At 40.8% G+C, this 27262-nt stretch overlaps 1 protein-coding gene across 8 annotated transcripts in view; it reads right to left on the bottom strand.

Moving 5' to 3' along the window:
- The window catches only part of ptk2aa (protein tyrosine kinase 2aa), a 551780-nt gene that overhangs the window by 346292 nt on the left and 178226 nt on the right, over positions 1-27262 (bottom strand). For 3 of the 8 annotated variants that reach the window (XM_041189010.1, XM_041189011.1, XM_041189012.1), the window contains exon 1: positions 6567-6716. The exons of 2 other annotated variants lie outside the window; for them this stretch is intronic. In XM_041189010.1, coding sequence (XP_041044944.1) covers positions 6567-6678 — 112 coding nt within the window. In that variant the 5' untranslated portion in view covers positions 6679-6716. Of the gene's footprint in view, positions 1-6566; positions 6756-27262 lie in introns of those variants that run through there. 3 more of the 8 variants (XM_041189018.1, XM_041189014.1, XM_041189009.1) reach the window with 3 other exon arrangements.

The following is a 27262-nucleotide window of genomic DNA, read 5'->3' as shown; positions in this document are numbered from 1 at the left end:
TATTCCTAAGGCTTAAAATAGTATATTTTGAGTGAGAGGTGAGAAGAGGATAAAAGATGCAGATCGAGAGGCCTACCTGCAGTGAGACCAGAGCTGGAGTGACGTCATGAACGACAATGTGGCATGAATGCACGGAAAGCAGCTGATTGGTGAGTAGCATTGATGAGTATTTCTAGTCTTTAAAGTAAAAGTAAGGTCTTTTGTTTGTGTTTAGGTCTCTAGCCAATTTTCCCTCTCTTTTTCTTAAAAATAGCTTAAGGATAAAATGATACTGGTGTAAAAAAAATTAATTGCAATAAAGTGCAAAGAGCAAGGATATTAGAGTAATTAATTAATAAATTAAATAAAATATGATAGTAATGGCAGCACAGGTGATGTGTTGCTGCTGCAGCATGCAGGAACAGCTGGACACCAAGGTGGTCCAGAGCGAACACATCATTACTAAGTGTTTGCCGCTCGCGGAACTTCGGATCTAAGTTGAGGAGCTGAAGTCCAAGCTGCAGACATTATGGCACATCAGGGAAGGGGAAAGTTACCTCGACACTTTGCTCCACAGACCCCTCAGATTAGGTCATTCAAATCTGGTCTGTGATCAGGGACTCTAGGAGAGTGTGACTGCAGGTGAGGCAGATATGGGGACCCAGGGCGTAGCGTTCGAGGAGCCTCGGCCCCTGCAACTGTCCAACAATGTTCTTGCGAGCTGTGCAATCGAGAGCGGGGATTGCAGGGAGAATAAGCAAACTGAACACTGCACCATGGTGCAGGGAGCTATTCATGTGGGGGGAGGAAATAGGAACGTAGTAGTGGTAGGGGACAGTATAATTAGGGGGATAGCTACTGTTCTCTGCAGCCGTGAGCTTGAGTCCCAAAGGCTGTGTTGCCTGCCTGGTGCCAAGGTTAAAGCAGATAACACAGTCATTTACACTTAACAACCATGATCTCAATGAATGGCGGACCAGACTCAATTGGCCTAATGGCCTACTTCTGCTCCTACGTCTTATGGTCTTATATCGCTGAGTAAAGTACGAACAGTAGGAACGAAGGCCTGACAGGATTGCCCTGGCAACAATTGAAGGAGAAGCTGTGGATAAATCAGATGAGCAAAAAAGAAAAATCAAATGGATGAATAACATTGAGGTGTAGACTGGGGGGAGCTTGTAGAAAACCAAAGAAGAAGCAAGGTGATGCCACTAAGGCTATGGTGACAACGAATGAGAAGACGAAAGTCTGTGAACTTGGTTCCCTGGATTAAGTGAATGCAAAATTTCTCAAATAATGCAAATACAGTATTCAACAATAATCACAATCTCCAGCTGAATATAAAAGATATATAAAAGGGATGAAAGGGAGTTAATGAAATGTACATCAATGCCCTTTAACAGCATCAAACTATGCAATGGATGGGTCTTAAATTTGTAATACACAGTCACAGATAACTGATCACAAGACTATATTATATATTATGAAAAACAAACCAAAACTGGAAAGAAAACTTAAATTAAAATGTCATCACCGTAAAATGTCAGTGGCTGAAACACATTCTCGTCCCATTCCAGTGCCCATTGGTCACGGAAAACCTCAAGCTGAAGAGGTGGGCACCACATGCTCCCTTCAACAGGCACAGAGGCAACCCAAGGATAAGAGGCAGCCAGTCAGGCGACGGAACCCCCCTCAACTATCCGCTGCCTGGACCTGTTTTTAGCCACCTTGGCCAAACCTAGAGCAGTCCAACAAGAATGTCCTCTGATCTGCTCGTGCCCTGCTGCACCAGGTGGCCAATGATCAGGAGCATGGGACTTAAGTGCAATCTGAAATTGAGGAACAGCCTCTTCAGAGAAAGGAAAAGCGACTGCAACTTCTCACACTACATAAATATGTAATGCAGATTCTTCAGGCCACAGAAATTACAGGCGACCCAGGAGTCTGTGAATCAACTTAACACTCTATTGCACTGGTTTGTTTTTCATAATATATAATGTATGCAACACCCTCCACACCAAATCCTCAATGGTCAAAGGAGCCTTCCACCAGGGGCCCTCACCCCCTCCAGATGGCAGGATAGATTGCCAGGCAGCTGACAAGGATGAGAAAGTGGAAGATATGCAAGAGCAGCCCAGTCAGAAAACCCTTCTAACAAGGCTGTATGCAATCTAAATCTTAAATATTAAACAAAGTCATAAATCATGGGTGGAGACAGAACACTTTCTAACCATGATTAGAATCTATGGATTACACAACTGTTTTCCAATTCTACATGTTACTGTTTACACCATGTAAGTCTTGATTTTTAAATTTGTGTTTTTATCTTTTTATCACTATGCCCTAGCATTTCTGTGCTACTACAATTAATTGTGATGGCACAGATATTCAGAAAAAATAGAGCTTTTTTTTTGCTGATTTATCAAGGAACAAACATTAATGGGGTACCTAAGAAGTATTTGTACAAAATTTGAAAATGGATATCATGATTACAGGACTATTAGTCGACTGCAAAGCAGTGGACTGCAGATCTGCAGAGTGCTTCCTCGCAGTGATGAAATGCATGCGTCAATAAGCGTGCTGTCAGCTAGTACCGCATGGGGCCATTCAGCCTATCGTGTCTGTACTAGTTCTTTCAAAAAGCAATCCAGTTATTTCACTCCCTCTCTTGCCCCATATTGCTGCATTTCTTTTCTTCCTTCAAATATTTATCCAATTCTCTTTTGAAGATTGCTATTGCATCAGTATCGAACGCCCTAGCAGGCAGTGCATTTTAAATCCTAACCACGAGTTGCATAATCAAGTTTTCCATCAGATCATCTCTGGCTCTTTTACTAATCACCTTAAAGGCTTAAATCCATGCCCTCTGGTTATTGACCCTTAATTCACTGAAAACAATTGCTCTTTATTTACGATATCTAAACCCTTGGTGATTTTAAACACCTCCAACAAATCTTGTTTTAGTCTTCACTACACTAAGGAGAACAGCCCCAGCTTCTCCACTCTCTTCACTTAAATGCAATCCCTCACCTGTGGAACCATTCTCAGAAATGTTTTCTGTAACCCCACGAGGGAGTATTCACAGCCTTCCTAAATAAACTGTGTTGCCTAAAATTGCTCACAATACCCCAGCTGGGGCCAACATAGTGTTTTATATAGGTTTATCATAATTTCCAGGCTTTTGTAATCTTTGCCTCTATTTATAAAGCTCAGGATCATAGAGTTATAGAGGTCTACAGCAAAGAAGAAGGCCCTTCGGCCCATCAAGTCTGCAGCCGGTCAAACAATTACATAACTATTCTAATCCCATTTTGCAGTACTAGGCCCATAGCCTTCTATGCCATGTCATCACAAGTGCACATCCAAATACTTCTTAAATGTTATGAGGGTTTCTGCCTCTTCCACCCTTTCAGGCAGTGAGTTCCAGACTCCCACCACCCTCTGGGTGAAAAAATTCTTCCTCAAATCCCCTCTAAACTTCCTGTCCCTTACCTTAAATCTATGCCCCCTGGTTATTGATCCCTCCACAAAGAGGAAAAGTTCTTTCCTGTCTACCTTATCTATGCCCCTCATAATTTTATTCACCTCAATCATGTCCCCCCTCAATCTCCTCTGCTCCAGGGAAAATAACCCCAGTCTATCCAATCTCTCCTCGCAACTAAAACTCTCCAGTCCAGGCAACATTCTGGTAAATCTCTGCATTCTCTCTAGGATCACATATGCTTTATCAACTGTTTTGTTAACCTGTCCCTCTATCTTCAAAGATTTCTGCACAAACACCCACAATGTCTCTGTTTCAGCATCCACTTGAAAACTGTACCACTTAGTGCAATTGTCTCTCCTCATTCTTCCTACAGGTTGAATATCTTTAACCTGAAACCCTTAGGGCTGATTACATTTTGGTATTCAGATATTTTCCATTTTTGGTTTACTGCCTAGGCCTACTTACATTACAATAGCCTAAGCCTTGGCCAGTGATTGTCTCCAAATACTCGGCTGTTTCTCCACCTGCCAACTCTCACATGCTCTACTTCTTAGCTGTTAGCTCTTAACTGTCTGCCCCCTTTCACTTGCCTAAGTCCTCCTTGCTGCTTACATTTTGGAGTTTTATATCATCTGAAAATTTATCTGAAATTATGCCTTGTATACCCAAGTCCAGGTATACATCAAAAAGAGCTGTGGCCTTAAACACTGGGGAACACCACTGTATACTTTCCTCAGATTGAAAAACAATTATCCGAAAGACAGAGATGAGAAGGAAATTCCTCTCTCAGAGGGTCATTAATCTTTAGAGTCTCTACCCCAGAGAGGTGTGGAAGTTGGGTCATTGAATATATTCAAGGCTAAGTTAGATAGATTTTTGATCTACAAAAATGTAATGAGTTATGGGGGGGCGGGAGACAAGAAAGTAGAGTTGAAGCCACAGTCAGCCATGATTTTACTGAAAGGTGCAGCAGGCTCCAAAGGGTCAAATGGCCTACTCCTGGCTCCTACTCTTATGTTCTTAATCCTTATATTCATCTACCACTATGCTTGCTTTCTGTGCCTTAACCAACTTTGTATCCATGCTGCAACTGCCCCTTTAAACCCATGGGTTTCAATCTTGCTAACATGTCTATGATACTTAATGAAACACTTTTGGAAAGTCTAAGTACACAACACAACGTCAACCACATTAGTTTCATCAAACCTGTGCTTTACTTCAAAGGACCCAATCAAGTTAGTCAAGCACAACTTGCCTTTAACAAAACTGCTGGCTAACACTAATTACCTCTTTTTTCCCAAATGACAAATAATTTTGGCCTGGATTATTTCCAAAGCAGCATTCAGTTTAGCTTGTCATATGAACCCCACGATATATGTGCTCATTGTAATTACCCATTCTGACCAAACTATCAGAGAAAAATATTAACCAAAAATTATTTCACATTGTCATCAATTGGGATCGCATCTCTGCTCCCCATATAACCCATTAGATACCTTAGCCAACATAGATAACCAGAAATTTTTTTTCAGTTGGTATATTACAAATTCTATGCTGAATAACAAAATTCATAATATAATCTGATTATTAGAGTTTACTTTGCAGCGGAGAAAAGAAAATCAATCCTCAAATATTGCGGAAGAGAGAGACATGTTGCCAAAGCTGTTCGTCTGGCAATCATCAGGACAAACACAAGAATGTCATATTTCAAATGATCACAACAATTTACGCGACGGGAGAAAAGGGCACTGATTGATTGGCAAGACGTCTCTGATTGGCTGAGGCGTTATCATGGAGAAAGCAGCAGAGAACGATAGCGTCCCAAGCTCCCAGGTAAATCAAAAAAGATGCAAGATTTGAACATATTCCTTTAGTTTGCAGAGAATGGGTCCCTGCATATGAACATATGTCACTTGTAACAAAAATAAATGACCCACACTATAAGCTCGACTGTTTATCTTAAATTGGCTGTTGGCATAGCTTTTAATGCATTCAGGAATATTCAGAAAGTGCTGCTCAATTGCAGAATCACATCTAACAGATGTTTGTGTTTGAAAGAACAGGCTGGTTGAGAATGGTCCACACTCTGCCCATTATGAAAAATCGAAGGAACATGCTGTTTGATTCATTCGCCAATCATTTGGACAGAAGGCCCATGTACCTGGCATCGCACCGGCACTAAAATGCAGTGCTTATGTAAGCGGCATTTTCCACTAACAGGATGCTGCCATCAGTCCAAAAAGACATGCTTCCGACCATGTAATTGAGCAATGCTCGAAATGAATTTCAGTGCCAGGTTGGAGTTATCACACATTTACACCTATCCTTGATGCATGAGCAAATTAGGCATGTTGTGATTTGCAGGGGAACACCATGAAGGAGTGTCAAAACTTTTATGACCAAAGGTGATTTCATGTACATCAGAAGCACTACAGGAGCAAACAATAGGCAGCAGCTGTTGCACATCCTTCCATAAAATACCACAACATTGTACGTAGATAAAACAGTTTTGTGTTCTTCTGTTTAGTTCTTTAGTTTAGTAAAGATTACTGAACATCACAACACATTTGAGATTTTAAAGGTAGATTTATAGAGGTGAAAAGGCCAGCTGTAAATTTCCAATCCTCAAATAAGAAGTATATGTGGCCAAGGTGAGGTAGCCAGCCCCCTTCAATGGACTGAACACAAGGAACGGACCAGAAGAGCCAATAAATCAGATGCAATTGCCACTGTACCATCAGTGGAAGAAACCATGAAAAAGAAAGCATCTTTCTACTTAGTGGAGGGAAAGTAATGCCATAAATCTCTCAGCAGCTGGTTCAATCGGAAAGGCTGCCCCCACCACACCATCAATCGGTTGGGGGAGTGCTGGATGGGCTACAAGCCAAAAACATCTTTTAAAAACTGATACAAAACGTTGTCAGAATGTCAGTTTTACTCCACCCTCAATATACGGCTGAATAATTAGATTCAACTTACACCTTAGAACAGAACCTTGAACTAGCCAATTTTTAAAAAGATTAAGCAATGTTTTACAACATAGTGAAAATCCTGCTAGTTACAGGAAACTTTCTAAACATGACCAAGTCCTACGTAATAATACCTTCTGCCACGAGAGGTTTTACTGCTACCTCATTTCTTGTTCGAGCACCCCAGCAAATACATGGTATGTAGGACTCTGAGGGGGAAGGAGGATCCTTCTCAGCAACAATCATAGATAAAATTTAGAATAATTTACTTCACTTTTAAAAATAAATCAACAGGCCACTGAGTTTTCTTCTTGTCGCGTTACATTCTCACAGTCAAACTATTCATAAACCAGTCAAACATGAATCATTGTAACCTGGAGCTTTTTAAACGTCACAATTAGTATACTTCCCTAGTTGTAACACTGTCTGCATGTTTGACCACAATTTTACAGTGGCGGCATTCGCACATCCCAGAGAGAACGCCTCCAGACTACGAAGACATTGCACTTTAGTAAGTATTAGATTGCACCATGTGAGTATTTGAAGATCTGATTGGTTGAAATGTCACTAAAACAAATAGGGTTGCAATACACAGGAACTCCTGCCAAATACTATTCAAAGAGGTGGGGCACCACAGGAATGTTTAAGTGTTAATCTCTTTAACCCTTTCAGGGCTTCTGCAGCAGAACAAAATATAAGGCAATTTGTTTTAGTTGGGTCAGCTCTCAAAAAATGCCTATTTCCCACAAGATAACCATGGTATTTAAATTTTTTAAAAGGACCAAAAAGATTTGTAAACAGTTTTCAAAATGGATGGAATGGAATCAATGGCACTTCATCGCCTAGTCCTTTAATTATTTACTAAATTAACCCTTATTTGTTTTCACATTATCTATCTCTGCTGTCCCCTTCGAACAGTCTACATTGCATTCACTCCTCTAAGCTTGAAACCACATTCAATGGTTCTAGACTTTGTGGCAATCTCAACCATTTTAATTGAGGTTTCATTTATTTAATCAAAGAACTGAAAAAAAAAACAAATGCTGCAAATTTAAAACAAAATAATAGAAAATTTTGGAAACAGTTAAGTCAGTCAGCATTTGTAGAGAAAAAAGACAATCTATTACAGCAGTAGATGCTCACCCTCACCATTTTCTTAATCCCCCTGACGTTTTTATATTTGACCACCATGCTACCCATAAACTTATACTTTCAGAAGCAGTTCATGTCCAAATGCAGCAAGACCTGGACAATATCCAAGCTTGGCATGATAAGTGGTAAGTAACATTCATGCCACACAAGTGCCAGGCAATGACCTCCAACAAGAGAGAATCTAACCATCACACACTGACATTCAATGGCATTACCATCACTATCAACATCCTGGGGGATTAGCACTGACCAATAACTGAATTAGCCATATAAATACTGTGGCCAGGAGAGCAAGTCAGAGGCGAGGGATCCTGAGACGAGTAACTCACCTCCTGGCTTCCCAAAGCCTGTGCACCATCTACAAGTCACAAGAGTAATGGAATACTCTCCACTTGTCTGGATGAGTGCAGCTCCAACAACACACAAGAAGCTTGACACCATCCAGGACAAAGCAGCCTGCTTGATTAGCACCCCTTCCACAAACATTTACTCCTTCCACCACCAATACAGTGGCAGCAGATCCACTGCAGGAACTCACCTAAACTCCTCAGGCAGCACCTTCCAAAGCATGACCGCTGCCATCTAGAAGGACAAGGGCAGCAGATGGATGGGAACACCATCACCTGGAAATTCTCCTCCAAGCCATACACCATCCTGACTTGGAAATATATTGCCACTCCTCACCGTTGCTTGGTCAAAATCCTGGAACTTTCTCCCTAACAGCACTGTGGGTGTACCTTCACCACCTGGACTGCAGCAGTTCAAGAATGCAGCTCACCATCACCTTCACAAGAGCAATTAGAGATGGGCAATAAATGCTGGCCTAGCCAGTGATGCCCACATTCTATGAATGAAGAAGAAAATAAGATTTTTTTTGCCTTTTATTCCCAGAATTACTTAATTGTTACCCTCCTTTTCCTGTTACCCTTCTTTCTTTATGGTCAGCGCAGTGTATGCCTTGTGGCAAAGATTCAGTTTGAGTCATATATTTCAGAAGACAATAAAACTAAATCATACCAACTTAATCTGTTGTCAGATCAGCACACTATTGTTAAAAAGCAAAAACAAAAATAAAAATACCTCAAAAAACTCAGCAGGTCTGACAGCATCTGCGGAGAGGAATACAGTTAACGTTTCAAGTCCGTATGACTCTTCAACAGAACTAAGGAAAAATAGAAGAGAGGTGAAATATAAGCTGGTTTAAGGGGGGGTGGGACAGGTAGAGCTGGATAGAGGGCCAGTGATAGGTGGAGATTGCCAAAAGATGTCATAGAAAAAAGGACAAAGAGGTGTTGACGGTGTGATATTAGCTAAGAAATGTGCTAATAGGTGACATTAAGGGTAGAAAGCAGGACAAGCAAGATACAGATAGCCCTAGTGGGGGTGGGGTGGGGGGAAGGGAGCGAAATAGGCTAAAAGGTAGAGATAAAATAATGGATGGAAATACATTTAAAAATAATGGAAATAGGTGGGAAAAGAAAAATAAATATAAATTATTGGGGAAAAGGGGGATCGGAAAGGGGGTGGAGATGGAGGAGAGAGTTCATGATCTAAAGTTGTTGAACTCAAGATTCAGTCCGGAAGGCTGTAGAGTGCCTCATCGGAAGATGAGGTGCTGTTCCTCCAGTTTGCATTGAGCTTCACTGGAACATTGCAGCAGGCCAAGGACAGACATGTGGGCACGAGAGCAGGGTGGTGTGTTGAAATGCCAAGCGACAGGGAAGTCTGGGTCATTCCTGCAGACAAACCGAAGGTGCTCCGCAAAGCGGTCACCCAGTCTGTGTTTGGTCTCTCCAATGTAGAGGAAACCACATTGGGAGCAGCGAATGCAGTAGACTAAATTGAGGGAAGTGCAAGTGAAATGCTGCCTCACTTGAAAGGAGTGTTTGGGCCCTTGGACAATGAGGAGAGGGGAATTAAAGGGGCAGGTGTTGCACCTTCTGCGATTGGATGGGAAGGTGTCGTGGGAGGGGGTTGAGGTGTAGGGGGTGATGGAGGAGTGGACCAGGGTGTCCCAGAGGGAACAATCCCTGCAGAATACCGCCAGGGGGGTGAAGGGAAGATGTGTTTGGTAGTGGCATCATGCTGGAGTTGGGGAAATGGCGGAGGATGATCCTTTGAATGCAGAGGCTGGTGGGGTGATAAGTGAGGACAAGGGGGACCCTATCATGGTTCTGGGAGGGAGAGGAAGGTGTGAGGGCGGATGCATGGGAGATAGGCCAGACACGGTTGAGGGCCCTGTCAAATACCATTAAAGAGCATGCTTGCAACAGATGACTGTATGCAAAATCAGAGACTGCTGATCAGAGTAATCACAATTAAATATCTTGTACTGTGGACTTGTTTGACTATAGCTTGAAGGGTGCAAATTCCAATCAGCTCAATCGAATCATTCTGAACATTCTTGCTCAGATAAAGGTTCAATATGGCTTTTAGCTCAATCCACTGTTTAAAATAAAAGGCATTTGGTCTGCAATTCCTAAATAGATACTCATTGGAGTTTTGTTTTAAACAGGAAAACATATTTACTGGCAAAGGAGATTTCACGCAGGAAACATATATTATACAGCAACTAACATATGGAGGGCCCACTGTCAATTCCAGCTCAGCAAAGATGCAGAGCTAGTAGAAAAATAACATAAAACCATGTGATATATAAATATATGTTTAGAAACAAAACAAAACTTTTGAAATCTAAAACAAAAACACAAAATTCTGGAAATTGCTGTGCATTTCCAGCAAGGGAAAAAGAGTGGCCAAAAAATTAGTCTGTTGTCTTGTACACAAAACATTAAGGCCAGGATTTTCCTGTTGGTGATTTGGGGGCAGGGCCTGCTCGCTGACAGAAAAATTACGTGGGATGACGTTGGGAGGAGCCTCCGACATCATCCCGGTCCCTTTAAATTTTCAGGAAGGCGGGCTGACAGCAAAATCAGCCATTGACAGGCTAACTAACATTGTTAAAGACCCTGCCAATCCAACCTTAAGGCTGGTGGACAAGCCAGGAGCCCCAGCGGGCTCCTGATAATACATGAAACTTCATCCACTGGCAGAATGAGGTTTCATGTCCGTTTTTAAAAAGTTTCATAAAGTTTGTGTGTTTTTTATTAACATGTGCCATCTCGTGTGACATTGTCACATGAGGGGGACATGTTAATAATTTTAATATTTTTCTATTTTTGGAGTTTTACCTGTCAGTAATCTCCGAGACAGCACTTGGTCTCAGGGAGCAGAGCGCTCTTTCATGCGTATACGCTAAAAAGCGCACTTTGACAGCTGGGGGTTCCCTCCCCCCGCAACACAGGAAGCGCATAGCGCTTCCCGTCGGGCAGCCTGCCACCGAGCCAGTGAGGCCCACCCGCCCAAGGACAAAATTCTGCCCTAAGTGTCAGAAAATATATTACAATAACCAAAAGCAAAATAAATGAACAAATGAAACCGACTGCCATCTGTTGCTTCTTCTACAGGATGCAACAATAGATTTATATTGCAACATTGGAAGCGCCTGCAATTATCTTCAGTCAAGTCAGAGCACCGGGAAGCAGCAAGGGCAAGAGCCTGCGCAGATATCAAGTGATTCTGGAACCCAATAAATCTGCGATTCTAGCATATGCACCAATATTCTGAAGTTTCAGCTAAGTGTTGCCAACTTTGCTGTTACCATATAAAAACAAAAAAACTGCGGATGCTGGAAATCCAAAACAAAAACAGAATTACCTGGAAAAACTCAGCAGGTCTGGCAGCATCGGCGGAGAAGAAAAGAGTTGACGTTTCGAGTCCTCATGACCCTTCGACTGAACTTGAGTGAATCCAAGAAAGGGGTGAAATATAAGCTGGTTGCTTGTTTGTCCCTACAACCACACCAATCCCCTCCACTTCTCTCCTTCTCTCCCCACACGCAAACCCCCCTTCCCCCACCTTAAACCAGCTTATATTTCACCCCTTTCTTGGATTCACTCAAGTTCTGTCGAAGGGTCATGAGGACGCGAAACGTCAACTCATTGCTGTTACCATGCAAGGAGAAAACCAATAGTGCATGCCATTTGGGTTGCAGCACTGAATTGTACTCAATAACTTGCTACTTTACATATTAGCTTGGCCCATGGAATATACTTGCCCCGCCCCGACTAGTTCAGAGCCTTCTAATGCTAATGTAACGTATTTCTAAGAACTGTGGAGTTTCATGGTCAGCAGCAGAGATGGCACTCGTCACTGACTTTAAAGCGAGCTGCCCACAAAGATCAAATGGTCTAAGTGGCATAGATTTCACCTTCCCAGACTTCAATTTGGATTCAGGGTCAAATCAAAAGGCTTCCAGCAACAGTGATGTCATCAAGCAGCTTATGAAGCCAATTATACTGAACTACTTTCACAGACAGCAAGCTAGGAAGTAAAATGCAATACTATTTCACCCCTTTCTTGGATTCACTCAAGTTCTGTCGAAGGGTCATGAGGACTCGAAACGTCAACTCTTTTCTTCTCTGCCGATGCTGCCAGACCTGCTGAGTTTTTCCAGGTAATTCTGTTTTTGTTTTGAGTAAAATGCAATGACTATCCTGCACCTTATATAAATCTTAGAGGGCAAAATAAATTATTGGGGCATAAAAACGGGATTAAAGTGAAGCTGAAATATCAAACAAACTTTAAATTTTAAGTGTGGAATTTATTTTATCATAATGGAGAAATTTGACATTCCACAAAAAGAAATTGGTTTTTCAGGGCTAGTGAGGCTGTTTATCAATACTTACAAACTCAGTACTCCATTAAAAACTCAGTTACAGCCCATTTAACAAGGTATAACTTCTTTAAAGGGCTTTTACAGTGACACTACACTAGTGTAACACTAATGTTAAAGGACAAGTTGATAGTTCAGTTATTTCTAACTGATTGCTGTCTGGGATTTTAGCATTTAATTGCATTGTGTGTGGACTCTAGAATCTGGAATTTAGCTGCTCGTCTCAGAGGAGTAATGATGGCAAGTGCTGGCCACTGTGTCGTCATAACTATCACAAAATCTCAACACATGACCCATTTTGTACCAAACTACATCGCTGCGTAGTCATGCCTGTGTTCTGTAACATCTTGTTTCTATCTTTTCCACCCCCATTTCTTATTTTCTATTTGTCAATGGCCCAAATATTCCAGTCTCCGGATCAGTGCAGATAGGACACATGTTGGGAGAGATAGGACACATGTTGGGAGATGCACATCAGGACTGTTACCAACCAATCTGTGCTTGCAAAACTCAAAACATAGTGTCTAACATTAGATGTGATTCCGCAATTGGACATTTGCTAAATAATTCTGTGTGGTAAGAACAACCAACTTAAGATGGTGAGTCGGGCTCGCAGTGCAGTCCATTTGCATGTACTGGATATATATTAATACACAGGGCCCTGTTCTTTGCAGACGGAAAAAAATGTATACAACATTGTGCCTGTTTCAGCTAAACAAAATAAGTGACAGCCATTCGCTGGTTCAAGCTGCCTGGTTTAAATTTCAAACAATTCTTGTCAGTCACCATCAACTGGTGCATTCTCCATGACAACACCTCTACCAATCAGCACTCTCTTCACATACAGTACAAATATGTTGTTTCCCCTGACATTGGTATTTTCTTACGAATTGTTCTGATGAGTGCAAGACGAAAATCTGCAACAAAAATGTCTGTTTTTTCAGCAATACTCAAGTTCTGTACTATCGAACGACTATTTAAAGTAAAATACTTATTGATAAATCAAGACTGAGATTTAAAGGCATTCAAAGTCATCACCACCAGAACTAACCAATATATACTGAGTCAGAGTGTCAGAATCCAAACAGTCAATGTAACGTTCGGTTATAGTTTTAATTAATTAAGGATGTGTCAGCCAACTTGGCAAGCTTAGCAATCCAAACGATGAACTGATTGTGCTTACCCCCAGGAGCAGGACAGCTTTTTGGCATAAGAATGAATGAAGTGCCATACACTGCTGCACTGATGAGGGTGCTGTCTACTCAATAACAAACTATGCAAGCATCCTGTGACTTAGCGCTGATGACAGGAACGGATGTTATAATAAAACGGTTTGTCGGTTGTGATGTTGAATCCAAGGTGAATAACCTTAAACTGTTCCTGTTTGGGCAGGAAAAATAACCAGTTTGGTACCTGTGAAAACATAGGTCATGATAAATCACAACCTTTAGTAGGATGGAAACTTAGGAGGGAATGAGTCATAAAGGTTGAAATATAGAAGATACTTTAATTCTTAAGTGGAGCAAGAAAAACAAGGCAGTTACGTTCTGAAATTAAACAAAAACTGTTGGAAATACACAAAAGGTTCAACAGCATCTGTAAAGGCAAGATAGAGAACAACATCTGAGCTAAGGATCCTTTATTATTATGAATAGGTTACACCCAGAGCATTAATTTTTTTTCTTTTCATTGATGCTGGTAGCCCTATCTATTGCCAGCAGATTTTTGTTTTGTTTCAGAGTTCCAGCACCTCTGGCTTCTTTATTTGTACTGAATAGATCCTGTATCAATGTTATAATTCTGGACAGCACACTAAGCTCAAGAATAATACACCATTAATTAAATTACAAATTTAGCTTTACATTGGCATAGAAAATATTTGCCACTTTCCTGAAAATTGTTTAAATTCTGTATGCCGTGGTGCAAACTGAGGACAGATATTGAGCCTGATTATGACCTGAGCCAACAATGAAATCAAACATAGTAGAGTCTTAAGTTCTCTGCACAGATGATTATTCAGGATCCAGGGTCAGTAACTCCACCAACTCGATAATTGAATAAATGCCTGGCATTCACCACCATTTAAATAAACACAAAATATCAACATCATTAATATAAACACAAAATTGTTGATGTTAATGATCTTTGGATTAAGGACAGTAGTTTTTAATATGTAATGCAATTTTACAGTAACCCACTATACATAATGCTATGATCATATACCTTTCCTACCCTTACATGATCTTGGCTTTAATTAATAAACTTAAGATAATGTCAAAAATGGACAGAATGTTATTTATAAATAAACGTAGGTACAACATAATATCAAAAAGTAGCTGGTAGCAAGCTTCACTGGTAACTCAATCCTTTCATTCGGCAGTCATTCCACTCCAGCTTTACTGTTCGTTTTGCACATCCATGGAACTCACTGCTAGATATTTTGTTATCCAATTTACATTATTATACTACATAATAAACATATCACTTGCTTTCTGATGGGAAAAAAAGCTAGAGTTTCTACAATACAACAGCCAATAGAGTGGTAGGGTAGGTTAGCACATCAGGTAACCAAAATACTATGCCACCAATAAATAGAATTCAGATTTCTGCTTCAAAGTTCCTAGAAAGGATCTTCATGAATTGAAATATGTAAATAAGGAAAGACGCCCAGGATGGAAAAAGAAACTCAGGCTCTTTGCAAACTTTCTGAAAGCCAGAGGTCACGGTGATATTTACGTAACTATTTTTTTAAAACAGAGGAACTTGTGGTACAAGTTCCAGATTGGTGAAAAAATGGGAACCAGGATCAGTGGTGAGCAAAGAAAATGATGGGTGAAAGAAAACACACACAAGAAAAATAATCTCTCCACTTACTGCCCATGGTTTTTAAGCTTAAAACAACTCTAATTCACCTAGCCACAAAAGTGTTTTCCAATACAATCCAGTCACATGTATCTCCATAAACCATTCAACATTCGAAACTTTACTCAGAACTGTACCGACGCCCCCCACCAAAAAGCTGGTGAATCAGTGCTCTTCCATGTTGAACCCCACTTGGAGGGAGCTCTGAGGGTGACAAGGGCACAGAAGGGGGACATCAATGTGCATCACCAAGAGTGGCTTGGTAGCACCACTACAGACTGAGCTGGCCAAGGTCTAACAGACATAGCTGCTAGACTGCATCTGGGTCAGGTGGTGAGTTAACCAACAAAGGAGAAAAACATACATGACCTCATCCTCACCAATCAGTCTGCCACAGATGCATCTGTCCATGACAGCATCAGCTGGAGTGGCCACTGCACAAAGGAAGACAGTTGTGGTTGTTGATGGCCAATCATCTCAGTTCCAGGATATCACTGCAGGAGTTTCTCAGGGTAGTGTCCTAGGCCCAACCATCTTCAGCTGCTTCAACAATGACCTTCCTTCCATCATAAGGTCTGAAGTGGGGACGTTCACTGATGATTGCACAATGTTCAGCACCATTTGCAACTCCTCAGATACTAAAACAGTCCATGTCCAAATGCAGCAAAACCTGGACAATATCCAGGCTTGGGCAGTGGCAAGTAACATTCACGCTATACAAGTGCCGGGCAATGACCATCTCCAACAAGAGAGAATCTAATCATCGCCCCTTGACATTCAATGGCATTACTATTGCTGAAACCCCCACTAACAACATTCTGGGGGTTACCATTGACCAGAAAATGACTGGACTTGCCATATAAATACTGTGGCTATAAGAGCAGGTCAGAGGCTAGGAATCATGCAGTGAGTAACTCACCTCCTGACACCCCAAAGCCTGTCTACCATCTACAAGGCACAAGTCAAGAGTGTGATACAATGCTCTCCACATGCCTGGTGCATGCAGCTCCAACAACAGTCAAGAAGCTTTGCACCATCCAGGACAAAGCAACTCACTTGATTGACACCCCATCCACAAACATTGACTCCCTCCACTACCAATGCACAGTGGCAGCAGTGTGTACCATCTACAAGATGCACTGAAGGAACTCACCAAGGCTCCTTAGAGAGCGCCTTCCAACCCCATGACTGCCATCATCTAGAAGGACAAGGACAGCAGATGCATGGGAATGCCACCACCACCACCTGGAAGTTCCCCTCCAAGCCACTCACCATCCTGACTTGGAAATATATCACCATTCCTTCACTGTCACTGGGTCAAAATCCTGGAACTCCCTCCCTAACAGCGCTATGGGTATACTTACACCACATGGACTGCAGCGGAGGCAACTCACGACCACCTTCTCAAGGGCAATTAGAGATCAGCAATGAATGCTGACCTAGCAAGCAACGCCCTATTCTATGAATGAATTTCTAAAAGTCATGGTACAGTCTGAAATTAACTATGCAAACACCTTTTCAATTATAGCCGACTGTCCATTATAAACTTGGCAGGTAAAGTGGTAAAATTTTGGGGTCATTCAGAGATTGTATAAATTAGTTCTTCTATAATGTACCTAGAAATTGTATTTTTGTTCTGTTCTCATTGATACCGTGTTATGGTAACTTTACAGTAGCTAGTGCCTACAAGACTTTTGAGATACCTAACTAATTTTAGTCACCCTTTTATCCATTTGCCTTGTGCAAACACTTAGCAAGAATAAGTTCATTTTTCACATAAGTAATAATGCAGAAAGGCAGGTCCATTTAACATGCTGTAATCGATTTCCATCAACAACCCAAGATGCATCGATTCTGAGGGCATACCACTCTGTTAACTGCATTGTTGCTACTATACAGACCAACTACCATGTTGCTATCAATGACAAATGCAAATTAATTGTGCTTTAAAACTCTGTTTTCATTCTGACAAAAATTTAGCAAATATTGGCAATGTAATTCATAATTTTGTTCTAATGGTTTTGAGAAGCTTCTTCTCTATATATATTTAAACCAAATGCCTTTGACATTTTATATAAATGGCATCACAAATTTGCAATGACTGGCACAGCCAATACTTGGAAGACTCAAGATTTGCATTAAGCATTTGTCCAAGAAAACTGGGAAGAAAATTATTAAATCTAGATGATGCAATTAAAATAAAATCTCAACATTACTGGTATTCAAAATGCAAGTATCTGTACACTGAAGTCACATTCAGCCAGTTAACAATATGCAGTCCCATCAGAATACTTGATGGACTTAAGGATAACATGGCTTGGCCAAAACCATGCTATCAGCAGGCACTAAAACAGGTCATAAGGAAAACCTAAACTAAACACTGGAAAAGTCAGTGCACAGGCTTCCTTAGCACAGGTAAAATAAGTAGAGAAAATATGAGAGAAAAAAAATTGAATCTTATTTTGGGCCGAAGTTCGAGAAACAAGTAGGGTGGAAAGTGGCACTCTCTCTTTTAAAAAAGGACTTTCAGTCATTTTTTTTAAGATCAGCTGCTTTCCAAGGGAACAAAGATAATGCGGAGCTATTCGGTTTCTGCAATGAAGAACATAAATAAAGCAACTTTCCAGAAACAATCTTTGACTAAAAGTCAACTTCAGTTCTATCAAGGTATTCCAACTCTTTTTGCCTGTGATTATGACAGTGCAATTTCCCTCAATTCCATTCATCTCCTGTTTAATAAAATATGGATTCTTTCAAAAAAAAACTTACTTTAAAAAGCAATTGGAATTGTAAAGAACGTATCTTTTTATTTCTGGTGGACTGTGGATTAAAATGACAATGACTGCAGTTTGAAAGACATGTCTACTAGAACAGTGTGAGAGATGTATACAATGTTGCTGTCCTGGGGCAGAGTGTGCTAAGAAAGACATGATGGTGCTGAGAAGGGGTCCAGTCTAATAGGGAACTGCCTGGCAACAACATTTTAATTGGCTCCTAACCAGGTGACTAGGGTTTGTGTGAGAGCAATGCAGAAGGAAAAAAAAAACTTAGCCTGAAAAGGGAAAAGACCTAAAATCTCTTTCTCCTTTTTGTGTAAGATTCCAGTAATTGTACAATAATAGCTAGCTAATTTTTCCTCATACTTCTATAACCTGCCCTCTCTGGAAAAACCCCTATCAAGAGGAAAATCACCATAAGAGACATTGAAAAGCAAGTGCTCAACCAGTGAACTAAAGACTGAAAGTGCTGGGAAGACCACTTCGTGTCATCAAGAAAAAACGTAAAGGAATTTGGAAGGCATCGATCAAAATCAACCCATCGAATCTTGCAGTCTGGAATTGATGCTAGATAACTGTTTTATCCCACCCTTAAAATCCATGTTTTTCTGTGTCTTGTCTGTATGTATGTATGTATGTATGTATATGTGTGTGTGTGTGTATATATAAGGGATTTAAAAAGGGGTAGAGTTTAGGTTATAGGGTTAGAAGTTAACAGTTCATATTCTTTCTTTTGCCACTGGTTAAAAATAAGTTTTTCGATAAACAGTTATTTATTCACTAAGTTTGCAAACCTGGTGCTCATATTCTGTTATCCTAAATTAAACAATTAGGTGATTCGATCAAACTTTTCACATATGTCACGGCTTGCGGAGCAGCAGGGTTTGATATTGCAGTGCGCTATCTCCAGTGAGTTGTGACATAATAAAGTCACACATGAGCCAAAAACAGGAAACATTTGTCACAGTGGAGAAAAAAGACAAATGCAACATTAAGTTACATAAAAATCCCCTTTCTTGATGATGTTTTCTTCACCTGAGAATCATAGGTTAAATTAATTAATCACCACAACACAAATGGAGCTAAACGTTCAGTGAAATTTCACTCATCCCCAGATGCAGAACGAGCTTGGTACTCTTCTCATCTTGCCACAATTCATACATTCTTTGATTAATGCATAATAATTGTTAAATGAATACTTGGACTTGAAATGACAATCTAACATTGTAGCAAATTTACTTTGTGCCTATTCTGCCAATATAGCAACTTGACTTCATTCATTGCATTTATACAGTGAGCAATGAAATGCTGTTTTCACAAAGCTCATGACAGATTCATGTAACTTGGACTGCAGCTTCTGCATATTGGCATTTAAATGCATATCTGTTCCCCGCCTGAACTGGCTGTACTAATTGCATATAAATAATGATGAGCACCATTTGCTTCACCATTATTTTGAGAGCAAAATCTGGCCCATTAAGTATTCTCATCTAAATAAACTTACCTCAATAACCACTCTAAGGAAAAAGTATGGTGTAACTGTTAAATCCACACATTAACTGTGCTCTACCTAGGAACTAAAAAAACCACAGTAAATTAAACATCATTTTACGATTAATATTTAATGGTCTGTAATTAGCTACAAATTAAGCTTGCACCGTTTGGACTCTTCATCAATATATACAGGTATCTGTTGCTTCAAGTGAAACATAGTAATATAAAACTGTCAGGGGGCTAAGACTTCACTCTATATTTTAATAAAACATATGTTTATCATCATGGCTAATCTATGAAATTTTATTTTAAAAACTGGACAAAGGCTTTAAACTGACTGAAGCCATGATTCATACCAAAAGAATTCCTGACCTACATAACAATAGCAACCTCGTTATCTCTAAAGAGGCACTACTGCCCCTGCAGCTACAGAGACCAAATCCCAAAGAGTTGTACAAAGACTACTTACATTTCTAAAGCCAGGCTCTGGCCAACAGAGACGATCGGTCTGCCAGGACAAAGGACGCTGAAACCTCTTTTTTAATATTATTAATGTATGAACCATTAACTAACTAAAGGATGCAGACAAGGAATTGTCCAACTAATGGTGCTGAAGTGGGAGTCATGTGACACCCTCCCGAAGCTGATGGAACCTGTAATATTGCCTTATGGAGTTGAAAACGGATAGACTACCATTTTCCATTTCGTTAGCAGAAGCAAAGGGCTCGGTCAAGGTTTCTGAATACAATACACCCCACCTACACTGTTTTTCTGCTGGAACTTTCAAACTTCTGTACCGTTACCTGCAAGACCAATTCATCCCTATGGGCCTCGCTCATCGTGGAAGTCACTTCTACTGGAAAAGAGGATTATACATCTTCAGCCTGCTGACTCTGTGAAAGAATATACCATTGCACTATGATTCTGGGATCACGTGAAACAGCAATGCTTATATCAAATGGTTTATCCATTCAGAATTCTGTGGGGATGAGACTGCCACTTAAAACTGACCACAACTGAATGTCATTAATGTTCATCAACAGCATATACTGAATGGAGCTGAGCTACTACAATCAAACACGGTCATGCAGAGACTCTCTGCTCTATCAGATTCATCTCATCGGCCACTTCCTTACTGCTGCAAACAGGTTTTCAAAGTAGAATGTGTTAGCAAGAACAAACCATCAGATGCAGCATACAGCAGCCAGCACAAGGCATCTTTTGTCAAACCCACAACTCTGAAACCTAAATAATTTTTTTTAAAAAGCAGATCCTTCACTAAAGCTCATTTTATCGCAACATATGGGCTCATTTGAAGCAATTGTTTAAAGTTGGGATAATTTACATCAATACTCTGCATTTCAAAACCAAGCAATACTGATTTTTCTTATCCCTATTATACTAAACATAGGGAGATCTCCAGCACCTCCTGCATTGGTCCAGGTCAGTGGTTCTCAAACTCTGGTCCGCGATTCACTGCTGGCCTCATTGGTGGATGACCTGGGCAATGAGCCAGGGCATTGTGTTCAAGAGCAAATGTATGAGCAATGGCTGAAGGCATGCTCTGCCCCCCATCCCATAATCCTGAACTCCCTCTGGTCCCCAATGCTCTCTTCCCAGGCCCCGCCTCTCTATTTTGCGTCTCCCCCAGTGTTCCTGCTCTCCCACTGCTCTCCTTGTACTTTTGCCGTATTCTGCTGTCCTCCAGGCTCCTGCTCTCACTAAGGATAAACAAACGCTGCAGTGTGAAACAGGCAAAGCCATATCTACATACCTGTAACAAATAACTGTTTGCTTAAAATAATTATCAAAACAGTCTTCACTTGCAGCACTTTATATTATAAGTATTATAATGTAGATGAGGCTTTGTGATTAATAATCTAATTGAAATGGAGTCCATCAATAAAAAAGTTAAAGTATCACTGGTCTAGGTGGTTGTGGAGATCAGGGGCATTTATTCAGTAAACTCAATTTCATCACTGACTACAATGAAAGGTCTTCTCTTGGTATCCATTCATCTCGGGAGACGATGACTGAACATCGTCTGTTGGGCTGTAGAGGCCAATTTGTGAGTGGCAGTTGCACAGATGAAGAGAGTTGGCCTGAGGTTGACTGATGTTTCTTTCCTTCTGGCAGGCTCTCTTTTCCGCCATCTGGTCATTTATTTTGTCCTCTGCTTTTCCCATGCTGTTCCTGATTTCTTACCTCCAAGCACTTGAGTCAGCAGCGCGGACTTCCCATGCATCAACTCCAAATCAGTCAACCTAAGGATTGCTTACAGATGTCCTTGTACTGCCGATGTAGACAGCCTGTTGGTCTCATGCCGATAGCAAACTTGCCAGAGAATATGTCTTTGGGGATGCTGCCATCAGCCATTCTGTTCACATGACCCAGCCAACAAGTCACCACTGACTCAAGACAATAAACATGCTGGGGATCTCTGCATGTTGGTGTACTTCTGTATTCGGCACTCTTGGCTTGTCTTGCCAGGAGATGTCCGACATTCGTCTGAGGCAGCGGATGTGGAAGCTGTTCAGTCGTTTTTCTTGGCTTACCTAACTTGTTCATGCTTTGCTACTGTAAAGGAAGGTGCTGAGAACACAAACCTGGTACACACAGTGCTTTGTATTTTCAGTTACTTTACTGTTGGTTCACACTCAACTTCGCAACTTTGACAGGACAGCTGGCAATTCTGGTACTAATTTCAGCATCAAAGGACAGGTTTCTGGTGGTTATTGATCCAAGGAATGCAAATCTATTGACGACCTGCAGAATGAGGTTGTCCATGTTGATGGAAGGTGGAGCTTTTACATTCTGGCCCATAACTTTGGTCTTCCTGAAGCTGATTATTAGTCCAAACTCTTTGCAGGCCCAGGAGAACTAATCTACAAGCTGTTGCAAATGACCTTCAATATCAGATGCCATCATCCCTAGAGCAAAGAGTAATTCATGGACTAGGACATTATACACTTTGGTCCTGGTGCACACTCTTGCCAAGTTGAACAGCTTGCTGTCAGCTCTGATAGGTTGACACCCCCATTTGAGTCACCAAAAGCATGCAATTTTTCTCCATGCTGCTAGAGAGTTGGCGCCTGTACGCAGCCCTGCTTTACCCTACTGATGACCTTGATGTTGATCTACTGCAACAGATGGAACTGTACATGTTCTTGTGGAAAGAAGAAATGATGCCCAGGAGTCCAGGCAGGCAGCCTATTTTCCACAGTAGTTTCAAGAGTCTGTCTCTGCTGACTAGGTCGAAGGTCTCAGTGAGGTCTATGAAGGCATTGTAGAGTGGTCTGCTCTGTTCGCAGCACTTCTCCTGTAACTGCTGAAGTGAGAAAATCATGTCAACTGTCAATCTACCACTTCCAAAGCCACTCTGAGACTCAGGGTAGATGCATGACACCATAATCTGCAATATTGTCAGAGCAACATGAGCAAAGACCTTCCCCAAAATAATTAATAAAGAGATGCCTCAGTAACTGTTGCAGTCACTGCGATCCTCTTTGTTATTGTACAAGGTGACTATACTTGCATCACACATATTTTGAGGCACAAATCTTTCCTTCCAGCAGACATAGAAGTTCATGGGGATGCTGCAACAGTGTCACTTTTCCACAATGGTAGAAGGTGGAGTTATGATAATTAGTTGCTCCAATTTTAATGACAGAGTAGAAAATTACGGTGAGGCACATGCAATGGCATTACGCACTTGGAATTTCTGCACTATAATAGACATATGGTGCAGATGCACCATGGCACAAGTTTTCAGCAAGTGCAGACCTATTATGTTCTACACAGCATAATGATCTTTTCTTTAATAAAATACATTGTGACTTAATGTCAGCAATGCAAACAGGTGATTTACATAGATGCACAGGACTGTCAAGTGATTTATAATATTAATAATCTTTAATCATGCAATTAAAAATGTTCATCTCAGTAAATCAGAGGTTTTAAACATGTACACACTGATACCATTGTCACCAGCCTTACTAAGCGTTTACATGCCAGCTTTACCTTTTTTAATTATCAGCTAGGTTGCTTATACTGGTGTCTGTGCTGGCCTGTGTCAATGTGTCAGTCTTGTCTGTTTGAAAGGGCAATTTTGCCTGATGGGGTTTATGTTAATTAAAAACTTGCTAAATTAGTACAAGGGGCAATGCTAGGTATACATGTTAGAAGGAACTTCATAATACAGGAACTTAAAGATCTCAGGTAAAAACTAAAGGAAAAATAATGGTCAGTTGCTTTGCAAGTCATTGGGATCATGCTCAACCTTGAACTCTGCGCTTCCAAGTGACTCAGACTTTCTTTGTGGTATTGTGCTACTGCCTCCTCTCAGATTTTCCTGCCCAGTAATATGATCCCGTTCTATTCCCTCCTCTCTCAAGTTTTCCCTTACTAATATGCTGCTCCTTCTCCCCAACTTTCTTTCCAACCCCACCCTCACCACCCCCCTCCTCTCTGCAACTTCTGCGATCAATACAGATCAAAAATTTACTTACCAAAAAAACGTTAACTGCAACTGGAAGCCCTAACAAATACAGATACATAAGTATAGAAGACAGGCCACGAAACCTACCAATGTTCATTTTCAAGGCTCATACATTAATGATGATCAAGATATAATGATACGTCTATATACAACCTTAGTGCATCAAGTGTACTGCAAGCCATTTGGCTCAACTGGTCTACACCAGTGTTTACGCTCCAAAAGAGCATCTTCACACCCGACTGCTTTAATCCCATCACTATAACCTTATGAACTCATCTCGTTTCCCCTCAAATGCATATATTCTATTTGTCTCAGCTATTTCTTGTGGTAGCATGTTCTATATTCGTACCACTCCTTAGGTAAACAAGGTTTTCCTGGACTCCCAACTGAATTTATTAGCAACCATCTAATATTTACGACCTCCAGTTATGGATTCCCATACAAGTGCAAACATTTTCTCAACATCTACCTTATTCAACCCTTAATTATGTTAAAGACTTTTATCAGGATGCCCTTCTTCTATTTTCTCGACAAAGAATGCAAGCCTATTCAGCCTTTCAAAGAATCACAGAATTGTTAAGGTGTAGAAGGAGGCCATTCGGCCTATTGTGTCTGCACTGGCTCGCTGAGCATTTTAACGTACTGCCTAGCTCCTGCCTTTTCCCTGCAACTCTGCACGTTGTTTCTATTTAAATAATCATTCAATGCCCTTTTGAATGCCTCAATTGAACCTGCCTTCACCACACTTCTGAGCAATGCATTCCACACCCTTCTCACTGTATGGAAAAGTTTTTTATCACCTCGCATTTGCTTCTTTTGCAAAACACTTTAAAATTGTGCCTCTAGTTCTTGATCTGTCTACGAGCAGAAACAGTTTCTCCCTATCTACTCTGTCCAATTCCCTCACGATTTTGAAAACTTCTATCAAGTCTCCTCTCAGCCTTCTCCTCTCCAAAAAAAACAGTCCCAACTTCTCCAATCTTTCCTCATAACTGAAGTGTCTCATTCCAAGCACCATTCTCATTAACTTCCTCTGCACTCTCTTCAATCCGTTCACATCCTTTCAATAGTGTGGTGCCCAGAACTGTACACAATACTCCAACTGAGGTCTAACGAGTGTCTTATATAAGTTCAACATAACCTCCCTGCTCTTGTACTCTATGTCCCTATTAATGAAGCTGAGAATACCATGTGCTTTAGAAACAACTCTCTCTACCTTTAATGACATATGTACGTATACACCAAGTATCCTTTATTTTATACTGTGGTAAAGTGCATCACCTCATACCTCTCCACATTGAACTTCATCTACCCACTCCGCCAATGTGTCAATGTCCTTTTGAAATTCTACACTGTCCTCTTCACAGTTTACAATTCTCCCAAGTTTTGTGTCGTCCGCAAACTTTGAAATTGTCCCCTGTACATCAAGATCTGGATCATTTATATATATCAGGAAAAGCAAGGGTCCCAATACTGACCCCTGGGCAACTCCACTACAAGCCTTCTTCCAGCCCGAAAAATACCTATTAATCATTATTCTCTGTCACCTACCCTTCAACCAATTTTGTATCCACGTTGTTACTGTACCTTTTATTTCATGACCTATAACTTTCCTCAAGTCTGTTGTGTGTACTGTATCGAATGCCTTTTGGAAGTCCATATACACCACATCAACGGCCTTGCCCTCATCAACCATCTCTGATACTTCAAAAAATAACATCAAGTTAGACACAATTTTCCTTTAACAAATCCATTCCGACTCTTCTGAATCAATCCACATTTTTCCATGGGACTATTAATTCTATTCTGAATAATTGTTTCTAGAAGCTTCCCCACCACCGAAGTTAAACTGACTGGTCTGTAATTGCAGGGCAGGTCTTTATAATCTTTTTTGAAGAAGGGCATAATGTTTACAATTCTCCAATCCTCCGGCACCTCCCCTGAATCTAGGGAACATTGAAAGGTTATTGCTAGTGCCTCTGCAATTTCCACTCTCACTTCCTGATAAATATATCCTCATAGTTCTGGTATCATACTTGTGAATGTTTCTTGCACCTTCACCAATACCTCCACTGAAGTGGAAAGTGCAAGATCATGAGGCATGGAGAAATGATCAAAAGATTTGTCATTGGGCAGATCATATCTATATTACATCTCTCTATCCTTTTGGTAATACGGAGCCTAGAACTGTACATTGCACTCCCAAGTGCAGTCTAATCAGAGTTTGATATGCTTAACATAATTTCTCTAATTTTCAGTTCTATCCCTCCAGAAAAGAACACAAGTTTTTTTATGGCATATCAAATTACGTCACAACTTTTCGTGATTTGTGTATCTGTACCCCAAGATCTCTTTGCTCCTCCAGCTCATCTTGACCCTTATTTTCCAAGAAGCATACGGTTTCACATTATACTTTGTGTAACATCTGCAGTTTGGGCTTCAATCTAGAGTAAGGATGGTGAGGCAATAAAAATGGTATAGTTCATATTCACTACGATGGTACCTGGTAAAAGTAGAATGCAAATATTATTACTTGGAAAATTAATTTTACTATCTTTGTTAAATCAGAGGTGACTACAGAAGGATTTGATAGAAGTATTAAGAAGTTTGAAGAGATTGAATAGAGCAGATAGAGACACAGACCCAGGTCTTCTGGTCAGCAATAATGTTGGGTGCACTGCTGCTGCCTGTGAAATTTTCTGTGCCCCAACCTTTTTGCACATTGTCAGGTGGGACATCCAATTCCGGCTGCTGCAGCAGCAATGATTCAGTACAAACTCTGCAGGGCAAGGCCAATGAGCAGAGGGGAATATCAACAAAGAGAGGGCATGCCCCTTTTTTTTTTTACATTAGCTGCCCTATTCAGTTAAGTTTTTAAAGGTCTCATGTATTTTGGCAGGTGGGTGGATGGGTGTCCTCAGGGTCGTCAGGTAAGGGGTTTGATCGAGGGTTAGTCAGATCAGGTCAGGAGGTTGGATGGCTGTGGGGCTCTGTTTAGTTACACTAGCTAATCACTGAGTTATACCAGAGATTAACCAGCATAACATTTCCAGGCCAAGTATCCAGAAAAGTTCCATGCATCTGGCCCAAGTCTCAAACACCCAGATCAATTTCGGAGACTGTTGCAGAGTCCTGGGCAGTGCAAATCAGCCCATCAGGAGTTCAAACTTTCCAAGCAGTTACAATGCATGTGTGTGTGTGCCAGGACTTCCGCAGGATCCCAACATGCAACACAGGCTTAAGTACATATTTCATTGCTCTGGATATCAGAAGATTTGGGCCATGGTTTCCAATGGTTGAGAAAACTAGAAT

Source organism: Carcharodon carcharias, chromosome 6 (assembly GCF_017639515.1).
Source record: "Carcharodon carcharias isolate sCarCar2 chromosome 6, sCarCar2.pri, whole genome shotgun sequence".
NCBI classification, from domain to species: domain Eukaryota; kingdom Metazoa; phylum Chordata; class Chondrichthyes; order Lamniformes; family Lamnidae; genus Carcharodon; species Carcharodon carcharias.
The sequence above is the reverse complement of the archived record's forward strand: the minus strand, read 5'-3'. Positions and strand labels throughout refer to the sequence as shown.